This window comes from Stenella coeruleoalba (assembly GCF_951394435.1).
Source record: "Stenella coeruleoalba genome assembly, chromosome: 10".
NCBI lineage: Eukaryota > Metazoa > Chordata > Mammalia > Artiodactyla > Delphinidae > Stenella > Stenella coeruleoalba.
The window spans coordinates 96,983,279-96,999,918 of NC_137156.1; the positions used below are offsets into that span (position 1 = coordinate 96,983,279).

General features: G+C 54.9%; 1 protein-coding gene across 4 annotated transcripts in view; it reads right to left on the bottom strand.

Annotated features, from left to right (window-relative positions):
- OXTR (oxytocin receptor) overlaps positions 1 to 15,954 on the bottom strand; it is a 38,357-nt gene extending 22,403 nt beyond the window's left edge. For 2 of the 4 annotated variants that reach the window (XM_079935648.1, XM_079935647.1), the window contains exons 1-2: positions 2,056 to 2,207; positions 458 to 792 (exon numbers count right to left, since the gene is read on the bottom strand). In XM_079935648.1, the coding sequence (XP_079791774.1) occupies positions 545 to 772 (228 nt within the window). In that variant the 5' untranslated portion in view covers positions 773 to 792; positions 2,056 to 2,207 and the 3' untranslated portion in view covers positions 458 to 544. Of the gene's footprint in view, positions 1 to 457; positions 793 to 2,055; positions 2,208 to 13,294; positions 14,746 to 15,542 lie in introns of those variants that run through there. The other 2 variants (XM_079935649.1, XM_079935646.1) reach the window with 2 other exon arrangements.
- Positions 15,955 to 16,640: the final 686 nt, after the last annotated feature.

Consider the following 16,640-nt stretch of genomic DNA (forward strand, 5'->3'; position numbering starts at 1 on the left):
AGAGAATCTCCTGCTCTAGGGCTACCATCTGACAAGCTGGCGCTCAAGGACGCTAGCACCAGTCCACTCAAAGGCAGAAGCACTCTGAGGCCAGGAGGATATCAGCACCATCACCACCAAGGTCCCATTTCTCATCCCAAGCTCAGAACACTAGGCTTCCGCACCCATCTGGTCACCAATCCTATACTTACTACCTTTCACAAGACCCCAGGATAAAGGAGCAAAATGATACTGGAGTGAAATTACAGGTCCAGGGGAAACAAAACAAAACAAACCCACAACCCATCCAGCAGCCAGATGAAACAGTGGGGTCGGGCAGCAGGAGCACCCGTGGGAGCCCAGGGTAGATCGGGGCTCGGCTGATGGCTGAGTCACCCTATCACCTTCCCCCATGGAGACCACTTCCCCACCCCACTCGAGCCCCACAAGGTGCGGAGGGGCACAAACTGAAAGGTACCTTATACACACACGTACACGACCACCAATGGCCAGACTGTCCCTGTTGTACAATCCAAGCCAAGAGGGGTGGTCCTGGCCCCGCCGGTCACACCGTGGACGGCTGTGAGCAGTCCCTCTGGCTGGAGCTGTCCGGGCTCAGGACAAAGGTCGACGAGTTGCTCTTTTTGCTGACGCTTGCCTCCCTGGGCCGGCGGCCCTTCAGGCAGCTGGACGAGCAGCAGAGGAAGCGCTGCACGAGTTCGTGGAAGAGGTGGTCCGTGAAGAGCATGTAGATCCAGGGGTTGCAGCAGCTGTTGAGGCTGGCCAGCAGCATGGCGATGATGAAAGCCGAGGCTGCAGGGGGGGGAGGGTGGGGAGAAAGGAGGACAGGGCATCACTGCTGGGGCATGGAGCATCACCTCCTGAGAACAGAGGCCACAGGCCAGTCACAAGACAGAGGACCAAAGAGACCAAGTCTGCCTGCCTTCCATATCCATGCTCTGGGTGTGCACTCAGCCTACCCCCCACGCCTCCCCCAGCTTAGCCCAGCCCTGGAACATTCCCTGTCCTTTCTCCCAAGCGAAGGTTACCCACCACGGGCTTCCATCGGCACGGCCGCCTGTCCGTCCATTCATCACTCACCCCGCGAGTATCGACTGCGTCCCACTCAGAGTATCCAAGAGCTCAGAGACAGAAGCTGCCAGATCTAGTTTGTATTCTAGCCCCGCCAGCAACAAATACTTTAACTCCCCAAGAAACGCTGTTGCCTAACCTTTAAATGGGGATAACAAGAGTCCCCAGATCTCCCGGGAACACTGCGAGGGTGAAAGAGCACCTGCTACCTGAAGGATGCTTAGGAGGTTCCCAGGCAGAGAAGGGAGGAAGGGCGCTTCGGGCAGAAGGAACGGCACAGGCAAAGGCGCAGTGACAAGAAGGCGTGTGCTGCCTTCACAGCTGAGAACACTGAAAGTGTTTCTGTGAAGATACGCCTAAGAGCACTGCTTCAGCCGACAAATAAGACTTGTGCAGGAGAAGGGGACACTAAAATTATGTGAGGCACTGTGCAGAAGCTACTACACTGAGGATTTACTGGATTTCAGGTAAAATTAATGATCAGAAATCAACTTCAAGACATTGCTTGTCACAAATTTAAGCTTCAGGGAGGAAGAAAAATTCCTAATCCTAAGTACCTCCAAATAGGGGGTGGGGTGGGGAGCCTGGGTTTCCTTCAATGGTCTTAATCTGACAAATGTACACACTCCCAGCGGCAGAGGAGGACACAGGCACCCCCCCCCCAGAAACCCACATGGAAAACGGTGTTCCCAAGAATGCTGTTCACGGCCACACCCTTACGAGTAACGGTAACTGCAAGAAGGCTTGGAAAATCCACTAGTCCGATATTTTCTGCAACAAGTTTTCAAGGAAGAACTCCAGAATTCAAAAGCTCAATCCAGGAAAGAATTTCTCACAGGCCAACTGGAGTTGCAAGATCTAGACACCACTGTGGACGCAGACAGAGCACAGAGATGTCTGTCAGCCACGTCTCCAAGCACCAAAGGGGGAGGGTGACTGTTTAAGAGGAATTCAGTGGTTCTCAAAGTGGGGTCCCCAGCTCACCTGGGAACTTGACAGAAGTGTAAATTCTGAGGCCCCACCCTAGATCTAGTGGATCAGACTCCTGGGGGTGAGGCTCAACGATCTGCTATAAACAGTCCTCCAGGGGATTCTGACGCACACCCAAGTTTGAGAACATCATCTGCTCTAATTACCTGGTGCACCTGCTGGAACAAAAGAAAGCTAAAACATGCAAAGTCCACAAGTCCTGCAAGCGAAAATGTTTAGAAAGCAAAGGATTAGAAAGTAAACCTAATCCTTAGACTAAAATAGTAAAGATAATTGAAGGGTGGGGTGGGGGGAAGCCAGTACTGTTGAATTCTATGAAAGAGAATGGAAAAAAGTATTTGATTTCCATGTGTAAAAAAGGATGAATTTAAGTTTAGAAACCTGGTGAAATATCACAAAGTCTAAAAATATCTCAAAATTGTAATTAAACATATAAAATAAAAGAGACAAAATAAACACATAAAAGTCAAAATTTAAAAAGGCATCGAGGGACTTCCCTTGTGGTCCAGTGGTTAAGACTCCGTGCTTCCAGCGCAGGGGGCGCGGATTCGAGCCCCGGTCGGGGGATAAGATCCCACATGCTGCACGGCACGGCAAAAAGATTTAAAAAAAAATTTTTTTAAAGGCATTGAGAAGTAAAGTGCCAGACACAAGGGAAGAACACAGGCGTACAGCGCTGTGAAATGGGTAGAAGGACGTGTCGGGGATGCAGTTCTCACTTGAACAGAAAGGCAGCATGTTCTACCTCGCTGAACAATTACAAGGCATTATCTTAGCTATTCATGTAAGTTACTCGCCTCACTCTGGACATTTGGATCTTTTAACTTATTTATCCTATTTTTTATAAACAACCTACAGAAACAGTAACCACAGAAAAGTAAACAGTTAATGAATTCCTGAGCAGCCCCACCCGAGTTTTCCCACCTCCAAGTGGCCAGCCTGGATGGGAGGAGTTGGGACCACGGCCAGCACCTCTATCCCCACCTGGTGGCCACAGACACGAATGACCGGCCTGGCCTGGCTCTCGGGGAAGGATGACCCTCTAAGCTGAACCTGCTCGTATCAAGTTGCCAAATGCTAAGGGCACATTTGGACTTTTTAAAAATGTGGCAATATCCTAACCAACCAAAGACATGGGTTCCCAACAGGGGAATTTCAAGCTATTTGGGAATAAAACACAGGCTATGGAGGACATTTCAAAGGAAGGATGTTGCAGAAATAAAGGTACAAAGGTGAGACTGTCCAACAGCATTCAGGGGCTGCCAGAGTTGGGGGCGGGGGTGGGTTCACAGGAGAGGAAACTGGAAAGAGCAAGGCTGAGGAGGAGGACCTTGAATCCAGGCGGAGCACGAACTTAAATCTACAGGCACTGGGGAGCCATTGACGGTTTCTGAGCACAAGGACTAAATGCCCCTCATCTACTTCCTGCACTTACTTCATCTTCTTTAGGCTATAACATCGCCCTTTGCAGTGGCTAGAAAGGCTTCCTGGAATTGAAGAAGGAGAGGAACAGAACAAAGCATGGAAAGCGTCGTCCTTGGCATTTCATGATGCTGCTTCCAAGGGGGCATATGACAAGGCAGCAATGGCAACCATGGGAATCACGGCTCAAGCTTGCACAGAGGAGTTTTCAAAGCGGTCTCATCTCCATTTTATACATGAGGAAAGTGAAGCTCGGAGAAGGAAAGTGCCTTCCCCAGGGACACACAAGTCACCCTGTGTTCCCACCTGAAAGTAATGAAGCTGGATGCCTTTTAAAGCTAGGTCAGCATTCATACTAGTCAGCTTGACTCCAGTGAGCAAATCCCCTCACTCCCAAAGCAGAGACATGGGCTGACTGGGCAACTGCCCTCATATGATTTGAAGGACAGAGTCAGAGAGCAACTTTCTTTTCCTAAAACAGATGTAGGCCCCCTCGGAGGCTAAGCACTGCCCACTCCCCAGTAATGGTCTTTTATATTATTTTTTTTAATAAATTTATTTTATTCATTTATTTTGGGCTGCGTTGGGTCTTTGTTGCTGCACGCGGGCTTTCTCTAGTCATGGCGAGCGGGGGCTACTCTTCGTTGCAGTGCGTGGGGCTTCTCCTTGCAGTGGCTTCTCGTTGCAGAGCACGGGCTCTAGGCGCACGGGCTTCAGTAGTTGTGGGTTGCAGGCTCTAGAGCACAGGCTCAGTACTTGTGGTACACGGGCTTAGTTGTTTCGTGGCATGTGGGATCTTCCCAGACCAGGGATCGGGCCTGTGTCCCCTGCATTGGCAGGCGGATTCTTAACCGCTGTGCCACCAGGGAAGTCCCGTAATGGTCTTTCTTTTTTTTTTTTTTTTGTGATATGATACGAGGGCCTCTCACTGTTGTGGCCTCTCCCATTGCGGAGCACAGCCTCCGTATGCGCAGGCTCAGCGGCCATGGCTTATGGGCCCAGCCGCCCCGCGGCATGTGGGATCTTCCCGGACCAGGGCATGAACCCGTGTCCCCTGCATCGGCAGGCAGACTCTCAACCACTGCGCCACCAGGGAAGCCCCTGTAATGGTCTTTTAAAATCCGGGAGGGGAAACCCATTGCCTCCTATCAGATCACCATCCTTCCTGGCAGAAATGTCTCCTGGTCTGGACGAGGGGCCAGCAAACAGCCCATGGGCCAAACCCCACCTGCTGCTTGTTTTGTAAATGAAGCTTTACTGAAACACAGCCACATCCATTCATTCATATATCGTCAATGCCAGCTTTCGCACTACAAGGGCAAAGCTGAGTAGCTGTTACAGAGACCTTATATCCTTGCGAGCCTCAAATATTTACTGTTTGGCCTTTTACAGAAAAAGTGAGCCAATCCTTGACCTAAATGCCTGTAGGAGAAGATGTTAAAAAGCAGAAGAAAAGGGCTCAAAAAGGGGAGGGGCAGACCCACAGGGTAAGCTGAGCTCACTTCTCCCCACGCCACCAGAAGCAGAAGTGGGTGATGCCTTTACTTTTAAGTACCCAGACCTCCCACAAACCCTGGCTCGGCCACCTTGCACCTGGGGCCAGAGGGTAACACCCTGTCCCGAGCAGCCCACGTCCAGTGCCTGCTGCACACCAGGGCACCAAGGTCCGCCCCGTGCCTGCGTGCCAGCTGCTCTGAAGAGCTACCGAGCTCCTGGCGACAATGGCCCCAGCCACATTTTCCATAAAGCAGAGCGACGGTGACGTCAGTGTGGATAAAAGGCGGCCCTGGAAACCAGAATCGACAGACTCATCCAAGAGAGGTGTGGTCAGCAGCCAGCACCTCCTGGGGGGGTCTGGCCATCGGGGAGCCCCTCACAGAGGATCCGGACGCAAACCCGTGGGGTGTGAACCCCCCTCCCACCCACTCATTTCTCTGAGCCACATCTACTGTCTGAGCTTTAATATCCTCATCTGTGAAATGGAGGTGACGCCCTCAAGGACTTGGAGAAAATCGAAAAAAAAAAAAAAAGTGTGAAAGGGCTTTGTAAACGGCAAAGTGTTTGTTCAGGTTATCGTATTATTACTTACATATACGAAATATGATCAACTGTGTATAACTTTTTATCACCCAAGGTTGGGGACGCCTAATCTAACGTTGATTCAAGAAACTGTCCTTTACCCTCTTCTCCCCGACTTCAAAATTAAAAAGAACGAAACAAAACAAAATGAAAACCTGGAGCCCTGGGACTGGATTACATGACCCCAGAGGAACTCTAGATAGTCCGTTTTGGAAAAACCCAAAAGGGACGGGGGCTGCAACCACGTGCAAGAGCGGGATTTCAGGGTCTCCACCGGGAGAGCTGGTTCTCATCCGTCTCTTCCACTCCACTCGGTAAAAGGAACACTTGTCCCCCAGGACTGAGCCCTGAGGGCCTGCAAAAAGCTCTCTCTGGTCCTGGCAGAGAAGGAAGGTCGAGTGGGAGGCGCCGGGCCAGGGATCGGCCCTCACACCTGCCTGGCCAGGGCTTAGGGCATGGGGCAGGGGGTGGGGGGTGGAAATGAGGAGATCGATGTTCCACTCAGTGCCAGCCACCGAGTTGGCCCTGGGGACATGCCCTCAGGGGATTTACAAACTCAGGTGGGAAAGAGAGAAGCACAGACAGGCCCTCCAGTCAACAGGGAGCTGCAGCACTCGGGGAGGGGGGGGCCCAGGGCTGGGGACTAGGGGTGATCTTCAAGCGGGGGCTCCTACATGCCAAGCAGAGGCCTGAGCGGGAATGGCCACGCGCCAATGGCAAACGTCCCCTCCTGGGCACTGTACCCCCGGGACACAGACACCACGCTGAACTTCCACCTGGCGCCCTCACTCACGGAGGAGGTGGACAGCCGAGGGCCATGCGAGGACAGGGTGCCCCCAGCAGTCACCCACCCACCAGTCCGGCTTTACTCAAGCCCCAAGAAGTCCCCTGTTCGGATTTCCCGGCACTGCCCCCGCCCGTCACCATCGCGTCACCCTGGGCTCAAATTAGCCCAGAACAGCTGACGGGGCACCTGGCCATGGCCTCTCCGGCTGCGCCGTTCCTGAGGCAACGAACACGTGTCACATACAATTCAAAGACCGGTGGCTCAGCTGACACCTCGCATCTGAATCAAGCTCATCCACTCTCCTAAGAGGCTCTCACTCCAGAAACCAGTCACTTGGTTCAAGGTCTCCGCCCCGCCGCCCAGATCCTGAATCAGGTCTCCCTCACAAGGAATCTAAATCCCTATTCCTTTAGGAGCTACATGAGAATTTGGGAGTTGTGGTGTACAGAAGGCTTTTTTACAAATGTTTTTTGAATGTGCACTTACATAAGGATTGAATACTAACATGTACTCCAGGGCACCTTCTTTGAAAAGACCACCATTTTACCACACTGGAATTGTAGAAGTCACAGATGTGTGATCTCACCATGTGTAAGATCAGGAAGAAGAGCTAAATTTGTGGGCTACAGAGCTTTAAATGGTCTGTGATGTCACTGCTCAAATCTGGGGATATGTGGGGCCCACCGGGCAAGACCTGAGGAATAACCACATCCTAGAAGCAGAAGAGCTGGGGCTTCCTGTGAACAACCAGCCCTTCTCTACCCTTCAGAGAATGACAGGGCCCTGCCGCCAACTTGGGCCACACGTGTAAAGGCAAGCCACATGTTTTGGTCACAGAGATGATACATTAAACCTCATTAGTCAATGTGCAGTCAACAGGCCAGCTGCAGGGGCCCTGCACAGGCATCACCTGGGAAATTGTTAAAAATACAGACTCATGGGCCTCACCCAGACCTAATGAATCAGAATCTGCGCTTTACCAAGTTCCCCCACGTGATCTGTGTGCACACTGAAGCATGACAAGTATTCCTCCAATACAGGGAAAGAAAATAAAGTAACTGTTCAATGATCTCATCAGGGAATGTGCATCTGCTTCTCTGCACAGCCAGCTCCTACTCACCCTTCAAAACCTTTTGCAAATGTTGCTTCCTCTCTGAAATCCTCCTGATTTTTTCCCAGGGAGACTGAATCAATAAATACCTCCTGGGGGCACTCACAGTACTTGATAAACGAATACCTCTCTCACAGTATCACCCCTTCATACTGTCATTATTCATGTTAATAATCTGTGGTTGGGGACTGTGTCTCATTTGTGGCTCTGTCCTTGGCTGCTAGCAGAAACTGGAAAATGGGAAATGTTCAATAAGGGACTAAGTTGAAGTGGGCATGAAATCAGCAGACAGGAAGTCCTGATAAATCAGCCACCGACACTAGCATGTTGGAAAAGCAAAAAGACAATTTCCCTGCCTGACAATGGGAGATGGGCCCCTAACAAGATGACTGGACTCAAATGCAATTCCCTCTGGGAAATTAAGTTCACAGTCAGATATCAAGGTCAGGCAGAGAGAAAGAGAAAGAAAGAGAAATGAGTAGGAGTGACCATTAGAGTGTGAGGCATGGGCCGTGGAGGGCACAGGCCCGTGGTACTGCAGCATCTGGCAAAGGGTGGGAGGCGCCAGCTCCCAGTAGAGTAAGGAGGAAGGTGCTGGCAGAGGGTGCCTCTCAGTGGCCAGGAATCAGGATCACCGGAACCAGGAATCAGGGGCTGGGACCACGAAAGACTGTCACACCTCCTTCCCGCCCGTCCCTCATGCAAGGGTCCCCTTGGGTTTCCAAACCCAGAGCTAGACCCTCCCCACCTTGCCTCCTACTGTCTCCTCCAGGCAAGGCCTTAACTTCTCTTGACCTCTTAACAATGCCGTTGTTCCCAGCATCCCCGGGCTTGCCATCACTCAACAAAGACTGCAGCCCCTCAGTGAAAATGTGCTCCTGAGCTCACGACAACCTGCATTCCCTCAGCTGCACGCACTGACCCCAGGACGCTGAAACATCTTGAAATTTCTCTATTTTTAAAGCATTGATTGAGCACTTACTACATGCCAGGCCCTGTGCCACCAGCACCCTCCACCCGGCCCACAACCTAAACCCTATTCTTAACCCCAGCAAACAGTCCCAGACAGTTCCAGTCAGCCACCCAGGGGGACGGCTGCTGCTCCATCTGGCCACACCCGGGGACAGAACCATCCCAGCAGAAGCTGGGGGCGTCCCTCCCAGAGACCAACCTTGGCCTCACCGTCCCACGTCTATGCATGTGCCAGCTGCTAGCCACAGGAGGGCAGGGGAGGGACTGGGGAGGGGTCCTTGCCAACTCTCCTCATAGGAGGACAGGACCCTTGGGAGGCGCTGAATCACTGCTTATAGAATGAACGCACTGGAGGAGGAAGGAGACCCTCAGGTGGGGGCAACAGGGAAAGCTTCACGAGAGTCAGAACTGGATGAAGCTGCCGTGTCCAATTGTTCAGGTTGTGCACTGCACAGCTCCTAGGAATACCATTCTCACAGACCATTCTCATTCTCAGGTTCCTTAAATGGAACGCCCTGGAGTCATGCACAAAGCAGCCCACATAGTGGACTTGGGCTCTGCTCTCTGCCCTATCATCGGGTTGCCGGACCAGCAGGCCCCTCCAAGGTATGTGGTCCACCCACACCTCGGGCACAGCGTCCTTGGAAAGGCAGGCTGGGCGGGCAGCCACACTGGCGGGGCCACAGTTCCACAAAAACCGGGAGGTGCTGGCAAGCTCGTTTCACAGACGGCGGAAACACTTAAAACTAGGCCTCCTGTGCATTTCCACCTTCCTCCTGGTACCCTCCCGGGCAGAAGCTTGATTGCTCCCAGTGCTGGGGCGCTCACTTCTTCACCAAGTAGCCAACCCTACGGCCAGAGCGCCGCCTAGAGAGCTGTCACTTCTCTTGAGTCCAGCTCTGTGCACCCAGCCCAGCCCCGTGACGGGCACCTTCCTCTTCCCATGCCCCACACATTTGTTCAACAAGCGCCGCTTGAGCTCGGACAGGTGGCCCGCCCTGTGCTGGGCACTGGACAGTGAACAGGACAGGTGGTGCCCCCGCTGTGACAAGGCTCACAGTCCAGCTCTCCAGCTTTCACGAGCTTCTCCGCATACCAAACCTCCCCGGACACCCCGCCTACCGTCCAGCAGACTCTGCTGCCACCCCAGGCCCCTCCACCCAGGCTCTCAAGAGAGAAACGTCTAGCTCCTCCAGCTCAAATCCCTGCCGAGATTCTCAAAGTCAATCCCACGAAGGCAAACAAAACATTTAACAACTAGAATGGGGGGAGGAGAGAAGAGTGACATTGACCACGTGGCTCCCCCAGGTGCCACGGGTCACACCATGTCATCCTCGTATCAGCCCCACGAATAGACTTGCTATCCTCATTGTAAGAGAGGAGGAAGAAGCTGAAGCTCAGAGAAGGGAGACCACCTGCTCGAGGACACACAGGAGAAAGTGGGAGGGCGGGCTCCAAACACAGGCCAGTCACGTGGCTCCAACACCTGCTCCTTCCCTGCACGGGGACCTGGGAACCTACAGCGCCCGCCCACGGTCTCCACCAAGTGGATCCATCATCCATCTTCATCTCCTCCCTGAGAACCACTCCTTGGGGCCAGCAGCAAAGCAAGTTCCACGGAGTTCAAGGGAAAAGGCCGGTGCCAAGTCTTTGGCTGTGCAATTCGATCCTGAAAGTTCCATCCGGGGCTTGTCCAAACCTGCCAGGGGTGTCTGGTCCCAGCCCTCCTTCTGCAGCGTGACCAGTCACACCAAAGCAGGGCCCTACCAGCATGTGGCTGCTCTGAAATGGGGTGGGGGGAGGGGGGCTCATTACATTACCACAACCCTCCCCTTGCTTTTTTCTCTCCTCTCTGCTTTTCTCTCTGAACAATGCAAATACTGAAATTGAGAGTTCCCCTCTTTGCTTTGGCTCTTACGAAAGGAAGCCCCACGTGCAGCTCACCCCCTGCCCCGGACGGAGACTTCATAATTGCTATTACTGTATTACCATTTCTCTAACCTTTTCCCCCGTTCTTCCCAGCTTCCTCACGTCCATTTTATCTTGCTGTGGCACCCGAATCTTTGGGCCCCCCCTCAAATTATTTTTGGAACAAGGTGAGCTCTAAACCCACAAAGGCAGCACTTGGTGTGACTGAAGGTGTACAAGGGGAGAGATGGGAAAAGCGTGCTGGATTTTGAGGGAATCTGGGGGGAGGGAACCCTAAGGAAGGAGGGACCTGGAGTCCTGTGGTGGCCACGAGGCCAGCTGCCAAGACACGTGTGACTTCTCCAGCCGCCCTGTTGGCCCCGACCCATGGTCAGGGGTTAAGGCGCTGCTCGCTGGCCCAGAGGCTTTCGTGATGAAGCTGACAGCAGGAACGAGGCCCCACTCCTGCGTCCCTGAGGCTGCCTGCCCCCGGGCTGCTGGGAAGAATGTCTCGCTGTTCACAAGGGCTCCCTGGATTTCCACTCGCCAGGAGATGAGCAGAGCCAGGGGCCCTGATCTAGAGAGTTTGTGTTCTGGTAAATTCCCTTCCTCCTGGACAGGAAAGTGAGGGCTGTGCATCAATTCCACTTTGCTGATCAAAAGCTCAGGTAGCTCGAATGTCCCTGTCTTTTTCCTTCCTTACTACTTGCCCAGAGCCTCGAGACTGAGTCACGTCTCCGAAGTGACTGTAAACGCAATTGTTCTGATCCCAGCCTGCTACTCGTGATTATCCAGGTTAAGGCCAAGTGGGCACAAGGCGTGCTTCTGGCTCAGCCCACATCCCCGGACCCTGCAGCCCTGAGGCCGAGGCGCGACCTGACCAGGCCAGCGGCAGGTGCCCAAGTCCTCTGTGGTCGGTGAGCCGGGAGCCCGCTCCTGACAGCACTCGGGGAGGGAGTGCTGGCAGCAGCGGCATCAGGACTCTCCTGCCGTCTGCGTTTGTGCTCTTCTCAGAGCAGCCAAGGCAGAATGCCAAGGGGGACCCGGAAGACCTGGGTGCTTCACGTGCCACCACCCTTTCCCCTGAACCAGGAAAGGAGCAAAGAGAAACAGGACCTGAGGCTCCTGGAGCCCGAGTAGAAGCCCGTCTCTGCTGCACGTCTCCCCTCCCACCCCCCAGCCACCCCCCCAGAAATCCTCAGGTGGCCACATGTACCCAAAATGCCTCTGGCCCCACTTTAGCTGGGAACTCCCTCTCGCTCTCTGTTCCTGTATCTTGTTTTTAAGACAGGAAAATGAATTGTTCGACAAGCTTTTCAAGTGTAGAAAAGATCTAAACTTTACTGAATAACCATGATCTGCGTTGACCACATACTCATTCTCTAGGGAGGAAAGTGAGGAGCACAGGTGCAGTCATGGAAGTCATGGGGGAAGGGAGGGGGAGGGAGGAGAAAAGTTACCAAGGAGAAAATGAACAGGAGAGGCGAGGGGACGGCAAAGAGAGGAGCAGACTATCTGCAGAATGGACGAACTCGAGGAGAGAGAAGACCCTTCAGTGAGTAAAGGCTGCAGGGAGGCCTAGATGCCAAGTCTCCCCAATAGCTGCTCTAAGGGTCTCATTTCCTTAAGGGCTGGTGTCTGAGCTCCTCAAGACCTGGGTCAAGTAGCTCTTCAGATCCCACGCAGGAAACAGGTGTGGCCTGATGCCTTGTCTAGAAACACCCACTCCTGGCTTTTGCCCAACCCAACTCCCTAGTCACGTGCTCTTCAAAAGAAGCCTGGTGCTGGGGGGTGAGGTGGGGGCAGGAAACCCCAGTTCTAGTCTGCCTCCCATCTGCTGTGTGATCTGCAGCCAGTGCCTTCCCCTCTTTGGACCGCCGAACCCCTTCTGCAAGGTGTTCCCAGGGGCTGCACCATGAAGCCAGGCTGGCTTTGCTGAGTCTTCACAGCAATCCTCACCTGCAAACCACCCAGCCGGGCATACCCCAGGTGCTCAATAAATGCTGAATGATAACTGCTCTGGCCACTAAGGCAAACACTAGGCTAATTGGGATGGCTGGGGCAAGCAAGGAGTCTGAGGTCTGGGGAAGAGAGCAAAGCAAAGTTATCCAACTGCATGAAGGAAGATTTCAGCTTCCACGGAGTGGCTGTGTTGGAGACTACTGTTAGCAGTAGTGATTCTATCCAGAAACGGGACATTTGCGCTATCTCAAGGACAGAATAGGTGAAAGCAAACCCCTCGGGTCTTTCCTTACAAGCATTTGAGCCGCGGGCATCCCAGCGCAGTGTTACGTGCTTACCCTCAAACCAAAAGGTGTAAGTCATTCACCACCACTGATCCCTCCTATTCTTTGCTAATGAGCTACCTGAATTGTCCGTGGTGAAGGCTGAAGGCGGGAGCTGCCTGGGGGTCCCAGCCGCAAAGCGACGGCTACAAGTCGGACCCGAGGCGCTCTGCTTCCCCAGGATCCCTCCCCACAGAGCCTTCCATTCTACCCTCTCCTCCCGGTCTCCCGGCCACCCTCAGCCCTGACCTCCCAGTTCTTCAATCTGGAGAGGGCGTTCACCGCCTCCCGAAATCCCCCAGCCTCCCCAGTCAAATGGGAAAGTCTGCGTCCCCTTTCCCTTCCCTGCCCGTCCCCGCCCCCCACCCAGGAGAAGCGCCATCTCTGCTCCTGAGCACCGCCAGCCCCGCACCTGCCCGCCGTCCCCGCGGTACTCACCTCCGCGCGGCACAGCTCGCCGTCTCCACTGGGCGATGGGCTCAGGACTAGTCTCCGCACCCTGACGGCGCCCCGCCCCGCAGCTTCTCAGCACTTGCTGGGGAGGAATCCAATCGCCCACCTCCCGCTGCTCTGATCCAAACCAGACCTCGGGCTCAGGTTGACTTGAACTTAAAGTGGAAGCTCAACGTAAAGTGAACTTTACGTGGCAGGAGCTTGAGCTTGGGCCTGGGTTGGAAACTCGGCTCCCCCGCTTCGCTAAGCAGGTGGAAAAGGCCAGTCACTGGAACCTCAGTTTCCTGGTCCATAATAGTGAACCAAATATGTAGCCCAAATACTGTGCTAGGGATTTTCCGTGCATTTCCTCATTTCATTCCCCTGCTGCTGGGGAGAGCTAGTACTTTTTTCATTTTTGCTATTTTACGGAAAGGGAAGTCAAGGCTCAGGGAAGTTACGCCCCAAATCACTAGGCCAGCGGATGACGGGGCCATGACTCAAATCCCCCCATGAGGCCCCCAGAACAGAACGGCCCCTGGACGTTCAGATGCAGCAGGACCACGGCCCCGCCCCGCCGCGCGCCCTCCTCCCGCTTTCCCGCCAGCGCTACCTTCCTTGGGCGCCTCGGCGTCCCAGACGCTCCACATCTGCACGAAAAAGAATGGCGTCCAGCACACGATGAAGGCCAGCACGATGATGAAGGTCATTTTGACCGTGCGGATCTTGGCCTTGGAGATGAGCTTGACGCTGCTGACGCGGGCCAAAGCCCCGCGCCCCGCGCAGTCCGCCGCCGCGCCCTCGGGTCCCGCGGCCGCCTCGGCCGCCGCCGCCGCCGTCTTGAGCCGCAAGTTCTGCCAGATCTTGAAGGTGATGAGGCCGTAGCAGGCGGCAAGCACGAGGACGGGCACGATGTAGACGGCGAGCGTGATCCACGTGATGTAGGCCTTGGGCCCCCAGGGCTGGATGAAGACGGCCCAGCAGTCGAAGACGCCATCGGCCACCTCGCGCAGCGAGAAGATGTGCACCTGCGGCGCGCTGGCCACCAGGCAGCCCAGCCATGTGGCGAGCACGGCCAGACGGTCGGTGCGGCGGCGCAGCACGCGCAGCGGCTGGCAGATGGCCAGGCAGCGGTCGAGCGACATAAGCAGCAGGAGGTAGGTGGAGGCGAACATGCCCACCACCTGCAGGTACTTGACGAGGCGGCATAGCAGGTCGGGTCCGTAGAAGCGGAAGGTGATGTCCCACAGCAGCTGCGGCAGCACCTGGAACACCGCCACCACCAGGTCGGCTATACTCAGGTGCTTCATGAAAAAGAAGAGGCGCGAGTGCTTGCGGCGCGTGGTGCGCAGCGCCAGCAGCACGCACGCGTTGCCGCTCAGCGCCAGGAAGAGGATGAGGCACAGCACGGCCACCTCCACCCGCGCCAGGGCCTCGTTGCGCTGTGGCGGCCCAGCGGTGAGGTTGCCCTCGGCCCCCGGGGGCGCCGCGCTCCCGTTGACCGCCTCGGCGCTCCAGTTGGCGGCAAGCGCACCCTCCATGACGGTGGCCGCCGCCGTGCGCCCCAGGCCTTCGAGCCCTTTAAGGCGTGGCGCGCGGGGCGGGGCCCGACGCGCAACCCGGGCGTGCCTGGGGGCTCCTGGGTTCCACTCCCTGAGACTCCGCGGAGCGATCTGACGGATCGGCCTCTGAAACAAACCCCGAGGGCCGTGAGAAAACGCACGCTTCTCTGCCGACGCCTGTGCGGCTCAGCTGTCCCCTTCCCAGGAACCCCAAACCATCTAGGACTAGGGTCACAACCGCCGGCCCTGGGGTTGCTCAGCCGCCGCCCCAGAAATCCCCGTTTCAGGTACCACCCTCTGAGACACGAAATGAGCGGGAATGCCGGACCCGCAGTTCCTTGAGAAAGTCGCTTCCAATGAAGGAGACGGAGACGGAGGGTTAAAATCAGTTTCCTCCGGGACTGGGACATATAAGCCAGCCACCTCCCCTAGGGATCCCCCCAACTAGCTACCCACACCCCAGAACCCACAGCACAGCCACCTCTCCTAGTAAACCCTACTCCAGTTGCTCCCGCCGGAGACCCCCCAAATAGCCACCTGCCTGGGAAACCCAGCTCAGCACCAGCCCCCTCCAACCCCTCGTTTCTAAAATGCCTAGCCATCCACCCCTGAACTTCCACAACAGCTGCTTCTTTGGAACCCAGTCCAGTGGTCCATCCTGGAGGCACTTCTGGCTCAATACTACCCAGGACGCCCAAACGCTGTTCCCAGTACCGCTCTGGCTAGACACCTCTCGCGGGTTTCCTCCCCAGCCCAGCATCCTGGAAAGTTCGGGAACTCGACACGTGTCTTGGCCCCCGACAGCCGAGGGAGGCGGCGCCTCCAGGAACCAGAATCGCAAAGCACCCCTCCACCTCCACCCGCGTCCCAGGGGCCCCACCAGCCCCAGCCATCCCGTCCACCCGTGCGCAGGACCCAGCTACCTGCACCGAGTCGTTAGGCGAACCTAAAGTTGGCTCCCTGGGGAAGCTGCACCGCCGCTGACAGCTCCAAAGCCGCTTGCGCTCCCGGCCCAGGTTGAGGTGGCTGCTGCCGGTACCCAGTCTGATAGGATGCTGAGGGCCCGGACTCTGGAGCCTGGGCTGGAATCCCCTCGCCCGCAGCCTGACTGGTCGCTGGATAGGGACTGGAGGCGAGCAAAGAGCGCTGCCGAGGCTGTGCGCGCTGACGGCGTCAGGGTGCGGCGCTGCCGGCCGGCGGCCCGCTTTCCTGCAGCGGGTGGCACGGGCTGCACCACCCCACAGGTCCGCTAGGAGGCGCGGGAGGCCGGCCTTGCCGACCCCCGCCGAGCGGTGTAAACTCGCCCAGCCTTGCCCCGGCGCGGTAACAAACAGGCTAATTGCACAGCGGCTTCAAGCAGCAAGAGGGAAGGAGCTCGTAAATAATCCGCTTGGTTTCTTCCTTTCTTGGTTTAGAAGCTCCTGACTCTCAGGCAAATGGGAGGCTTGGATAGCAGTGTCTTCCTGTTGACAGTGATGAAGTTACAAAAGCATTTAACTGGTATTTCCCAATCATCAGGTCAACTTCAGGGCCTCCCCACCGACCCCTTCCCCGGAGCTTGATGTAATAGATTCAGCTCTGAATTCAAGTTATGTCCTTGCTTTGGAATACTTTTGTTCCTATTTTCATTCATAGGGAATTAGAAATACTTTCTGTTCCAATCAGCACTGGGAGAGGTGTTCATTCTTCAGGTAGTTTTAGGGGAAGATCTCAAGCTAAAAAACAACTATCTTCATTTTAAAGTGATTCTGCTCGTCTATGGCCCAAAGCCATTTCTGCCTCTCTGCTATGCTTCAAAATTAAAATCCTAAAAAGTGTCAAAGGAATATGAAATGTTAAAGACGTCTTCTCTGACTCCTAGCTCTTTTTCTATTCTAAAATCATTTTTTGAAGTAATTTACAGTGACCAAGAATTAAGGCAGGAAAACAAAGTGAGGATTCAGAAGTGGACAAGGCTCTTTAAAAATTATTAAATGCACATCTCCTCCTGACATTCCTCTTACCTCTCTTTTAATCTTGTG